Here is a 6,000-nt window from a genome sequence, read left to right as displayed (position 1 = left end):
AGGGTTTTATAAGCTCAGCTGGGTGGACACAGACCCAGAGGGTCAGAGGAAAGTCTGCAGGATCATGGAGGAAGGATCCTTCAGGGCTGCTGTGCTCTGATGTCCTGTTTGCTCCACAGCGGTTTTTAGCTCTGTGCTGTTATTAGTCTGTGTTCCCAAAGGGGCTGTGACCATGTTTTGTGGTTTAATGTTACTGTATAACCTGTGTGTCTGAATGCTGCTGTCTGTGTCTCTGTCCAGCTGTCTTTGGAAAAGGATAAAAGTATGAAGTTGTATCTGCTGCTTACAGGAGTGCAGAAGGACATGCATCACTGCTCAGACAGTCAGGTCACTTACACACCGTCTGCATCAGCAGATACTCACTGTGTTTGTCCCACACTTTCCATGTGATGATGATGATGATCAACAGCAGCACCAATGAGCCCAGTCCTACATACAGAAACAAGCTGGACCAAAGAGCTGAATAAGACAGTGGATTTGAACAGTAAAGTATTACATGATTTATAGCAACACGGTACAGCCTCATCTGTACTATTACACAGGATACATGTGAGTAACAGGAGACATTAACAAAGAGCATGAAAAGAAGCAGAGAATTTTAACTGCCAGTTTTACTGTTAATGTTGTATATATATTAATATTTATATATTTCCACTTGTACATATACTACATAATTTCCCACTTGTGGGACTAATAAAGGATTATCTTATCTTATCTTATCTTATCATCTTATCTTATCTTATTTTTCTTATTATGATTTTAAAAAACATTTTATATCCATCCATCCATCCATCCATCCATCCATCCATCCACCCATCTTCCAAACTGGCCTGCAGTCTTTCCCCAGCAGCATAGAGTACAAAGCAGGGGCTCAACCTGGATGTGATGCCATCACAGGGAAATTATAATTACGAAATAAAATAAAATCAATGTTCCCATAAAATAACAGAAGTTTCCCATCACTGTGTGGTCAGGGAGACGCTCATAGCTGGACACCACACTGCTGTAAGTGCTGCTGGATGCTTACCTCTGTTTTTCATTATTCCCTCCTTCTTCATCATGTGCCAAAAATGGACAGCAGTGTAAACAAGAGAAAGGATTGTTACATAAAAAATAAACATCCATTCCCAGGGGTCACTAGAGATTTCTGGCCCCTGAAAGCATATCAGATTGGGCCCTCAGCCCAGACTAATCCAATTATGTTCCTAATTTCTTAGCGTCCCATCGATTGGGGATGCATGAAATCATCCTAACTCCGCGCCCCCCTTTACAGCACCCCTGCCCTGTTCTGTCAGTCAGTACAGACTGTGAAAGGTAATTTCTAAAACTGAAAACAAATAATGAAAATTATTCAATTAAACATCTGTTTTGATGCAGAATAAATTAGGATTGTGAGCAAAGAGTCCACATCCCAGGGCCCTAATAGTGGGCAGTTAAATAATGTTTTTAATATATCATAATGTATTTATGGTTTAACTGGATCAGTTATTATAGAGTGTAACTGTAACACTGGCCTTTGCTGAAGTTAGAAACTACCTGCAGACAATCACCCAGTCTGTACAGCATTAGTAACAATTAATCCCTACAATCCCTACAAATGTGTGAAATATGAAGGGCAAAAAATAAAGTTTTTAATGTATGAAAATAAAAACCTACATGTAACGTTTTCCAAACATTGCACACATGATAAATGGCTGTAAGATGAATATGTCTGTCTGTCTGTTTCCTGTAAGCTGATGCCTGTGATGTTTTATGAAAGACATCTGACTGGGTGTCTGACTGAGAAAATAGTCAGATCTGTAATATTTGTCATATTATACAAATGTTTCATAAACTAGAAATATGTGAATCCTGAGGCCTCTGTACAGCTGCCAAGTGTAACATGCAGATCAGACACTCAAGTATTTGATAAAGAGCAGAACCCGTATCTGATGAGGTCATCAGGCTGTATTATGGGATGTCTCCCTTAGAAGTAATGCTGATATGCAAGTTAATTTTCCTGTACATTCATACAAACACTTGAAATTATAGCCATCAAACATACATAACTGACAGTAAATTAAGTTTCATAAAATTGATATTGAAAACATTTTCCGCGTTAATGTCCATCCTTTTTACCTGAATGACATGTTACATACTGTGCATCTTACTGGCTACAGTCTGCAGTACAGACATCTTACCCTCAGTGACTGACAGGTAAATCCGTGTTCCCACAGATGAACCTCTGCTGATCTCCACACCACACCAGTAGGAACCAGAGTCCCCAGCTGTCAGATTGTTCATGGTCACATTGAAGACTCGCTGGTCAGGATCATCTCTGATTGACACTTCACCACTTTTCTTTGGAGAGTAAGTATGCACTATGGGAGTACATGAACTCCAGTCACTCCCTCTGCACCAGTATTTCATCTGCTGTTTATATATGTTGTCATAGTAACATGGGATGGTGACAGATCCACCTCTCTGTACAGTCACCGTGTTCAGTGTGGACACACCTGCAGGGACAGTATGAAAATTACCCAGCTGATTAACTCTCACTCCCTCTTACACCATTTATACACATATTCATAAAGTCAGTGCCAGTCTACTGTAGGCTGCAGTACTTTACTCTGCAGAATATTAACATTTGTTTTGAGTAAATGTTGTATTTAATATCACTATAGTTGCAAAAATATGAAAACTCATAGCTCAGGTAAATCTTAGTCATTACATAAGAAAAAACTTGTATGATTCTTCATACAAGTAAAACTTCAATGAAAACAAATCAAATTGAGGATGACTTCCTTCCTTGAAATCTTCAGCTTTTCCACCTTTAGGCTTTTTCCAGGCCAAATATGACAAAGGTCAAGCAAACCATTAAAAATTATGCCAGCTCACTTCATGCTGAAGCCGGAAGTCCCCAGTGAAGTTTTAAAATATTGAAACAGAATATTTTCTAAAACATTTTCTCCTTCCTTTCTACCTGAATGACATGTTACATACTGTGCATCTCATTGGCTACAGTCTGCAGTACAGACATCTTACCCTCAGTGACTGACAGGTAAACTTGTGTTCCCACAGCTGAACCTCTGCTGATCTCCACACCACACCAGTAGGAACCAGAGTCCTCAGCTGTCAGACTGTTCATGGTCACATTGAAGACTCGCTGGTCAGGATCATCTATGATTGACACTTCTCTACTTATCTTTGGGAAATCAGTGCGTACTATGGGAGTACATGAACTCCAGCCACTCCCATTGCACCAGTATTTCACATGTTGTTGATACATGTTGTCATAGTAACATGGGATGGTGACAGATCCTCCTCTCTGTACAGACACTGTGTTCACTGTGGACACACCTGCAGGGACAGTATGAAAATTACCCAGCTGATTAACTCTCACTCCCTCTTACACCATTTATACACATATTCATGAAGTCAGTATCAGTCTACTGCAGGCTACAGTACTTTACGCTGCAGAATATTAACATTTATTTATAATAAATGTTCTGTTTACTATCACTGTATTGGTAAAAAACAAAACAGTGTAATGAATGATTAACTGAAGTGATCATTCAGCAGAAAATTTGCCTGCAGAAACCTCATTTGCCAGCTTACACATTTAAGTTCACATATTTAGGTCAAAAATTAGGAACTGAGAGCCAAACAAATGATAGGATATTCTCACCCCTGAAGTAGCCCATTGAAAAAGACACTGTTACTTGCCCCTCCCATATATCATCCATCCATCCATTTTCCAAACCGCTTATCCCATTCGGTCGCGGGGGGTCCGGAGCCTATCCCGGAAGCAATGGGCACGAGGCAGGGAACAACCCAGGATGGGCGGGCCAGCCCATCGCAGGGCACACTCACACACCATTCACTCACACATGCACACCTACGGGCAATTTAGCGATTCCAATTAGCCTCAGCATGTTTTTGGACTGTGGGGAGAAACTGGAGTACCCGGAGGAAACCCCATGACAACATGGGGAGAACATGCAAACACTACACACATGTGACCCAGGCGGAGACTCGAACCCAAGTCCCAGAGGTGTGAGGCAACAGTGCTAACCACTGCACCACCATGCCGCCCCCTCCCATATATCAATGAAGTTTTATTTTTTGTTTATTTTCCTATTAAGGAATGATATGATGCATGTACAATAATGCATAACATTCCCATTTCAGCATTTATAACAGGAGTCCCCTCACCCGACCCAAATGGACCTTGGCAGCAGGGCCGTTTCAGGGCGAGGGGACAACACACATGGCCACCCCTGTGCCCCCCCTAAATACACATGCTGCTTGGGTGTGAAATAAATGTAATATTACTGGTAAAAAGTATAAAATGTAACTGCAAAGCTTTTCATAAAGAGCTGATCGGTTTTCAAAAGATTGTCAAACAGGTACTGATTTTTGCCATATATACTCACAACACACAGACACTGGCCACTGTGCTGAGGGTCCCAGCTACTCTCACTACACATGGTGGCCCAAACAATGATAATTACAACAATTAACATTAATACTATACCTGACATTAACATGCGGCACAATAACAACCACAATACATGATAAATACACAGAGCTATTTACATCATTCACACTATTTACACTGCTGGCACCGGTCCAGCACGCCACTGCGCTGCCCGACAGGAATCTCCAGTGCTACACTGCCCCCCTTCTGGGGGGGACCCAACCTGGTACCCCCCAAAGTCCTGGCAGTGCTCCAGACAGCACTGAGCCCTCTGTGGCCACTGGGCCCCAGGTTCCCCACCGTCCTCCTCAGTTCCTGCTGCTGGGAAACTCATCCCAGGTCCTGCTGATGGTTTCTCCAAGTGGGCCAAGGGTTGGTATGGAGCCAGCTGGTCTCAATGCAACATGACAGTCCTGCTTCGGAGATTCACTTCAGGACCTCCTGGGGGTCCCTCTAGTGGCTGTGCAACTTGGGCAACCATGCCTTTTTCCTGATGGGCCAGTACACCCAGAGTCCCCAGGCTGGGAGACCTGTCCCCGGCAGCGGATGTCATAGGCTCACCTCTGTCTGACTCTGGCCATGTCCTGATGTTACCTGGCCAGCTCATGCACGGTCCGCACATGGTCCTGGAGCTGGAGCAGATAATCCAGTCCTGGTTTCTCCAGCAGCTCCGGCCCAGGGGGTGAGGCAAACACCAGCTCTACTGGGGTCCATAGCCTACAGCTGTACATGGGGGAAGCAGGGGCACAGCCAGTGCTCTCCTGTACTGCTGCATGATAAGTCCACAGAACCAGGGGAAGGTGAGTGTCCCAATCATGCTGGTGCTCACCAATGAGGATTGTCTGCTGGGGAGCTGGAATGCGATTCAGCCTCTTCACCAGCCTGTCACTCTGCTGGTGGGGGAGGGGGGGGGCTGGTGTGGGTCTTCACAATCCCCAGCAGCCAGCTGACCTCACAGAACACCAGCACTTCAACGATTCTCCCTTGGATGCCCTACAGCTGCTCTGAAGCCCCAAAGCTCCTAGAGCTGTTTTCTGCCATGGTGGTCAGGTCACACTCTGCTCTGGAACCATGTGACCCTCAGCCCACTTTGTGAAGTAGTCCATGACCACAAGAATGTAGTGATTCCTGGCCTCAGTGAGGGGAAAGGGGCCCAGGACATCGACCCCCACATGCTCCCCTAGGTACAGCTGGAGGGCAGACTGGCACTGCCAGCTAGGACCCCTCTGAGCCGCACATGCAGCACAGCAATGCAGGAACATCTGGGCGTCCTGCTGGCAGCCGGCCAGGTGAAGCGCTGCCACAGCTTCCTCAGCATCTTCTTTACGCCGTACTGCCCGGCCCCGACGGCTCCGTGCACTGACCTCAGCATGAGAGAGCACAGGTGTAGCGCCCCCTTCAGGCCTTTTGCTGGGCCCCAGTTAACAATCACTTGACGGGGGGCCTGAGTTCACAATGGTGTCTGTCTGTAGGCTATATGCTCCCTTCAAAACTAACGCAGGGCTAACATGCCCACCCTAAATACTTTCGTCACCTTATTT

General features: G+C 45.0%; 1 protein-coding gene across 1 annotated transcript in view; it reads right to left on the bottom strand.

Annotated features, from left to right (window-relative positions):
* Window positions 1-1,137: 1,137 nt before the first annotated feature.
* Window positions 1,138-6,000, bottom strand: part of LOC125739853 (polymeric immunoglobulin receptor-like) — a 187,209-nt gene continuing 182,346 nt past the window's right edge. The window contains exons 8-9 of the mRNA XM_049010372.1: window positions 3,031-3,339; window positions 1,138-1,154 (exon numbers count right to left, since the gene is read on the bottom strand). Coding sequence (XP_048866329.1) covers window positions 1,138-1,154; window positions 3,031-3,339 — 326 coding nt within the window. The remainder of the gene's footprint in view (window positions 1,155-3,030; window positions 3,340-6,000) is intronic.

This window comes from Brienomyrus brachyistius, chromosome 4, assembly GCF_023856365.1.
Source record: "Brienomyrus brachyistius isolate T26 chromosome 4, BBRACH_0.4, whole genome shotgun sequence".
Classification (NCBI taxonomy): domain Eukaryota; kingdom Metazoa; phylum Chordata; class Actinopteri; order Osteoglossiformes; family Mormyridae; genus Brienomyrus; species Brienomyrus brachyistius.
The sequence above is the reverse complement of the archived record's forward strand: the minus strand, read 5'-3'. Positions and strand labels throughout refer to the sequence as shown.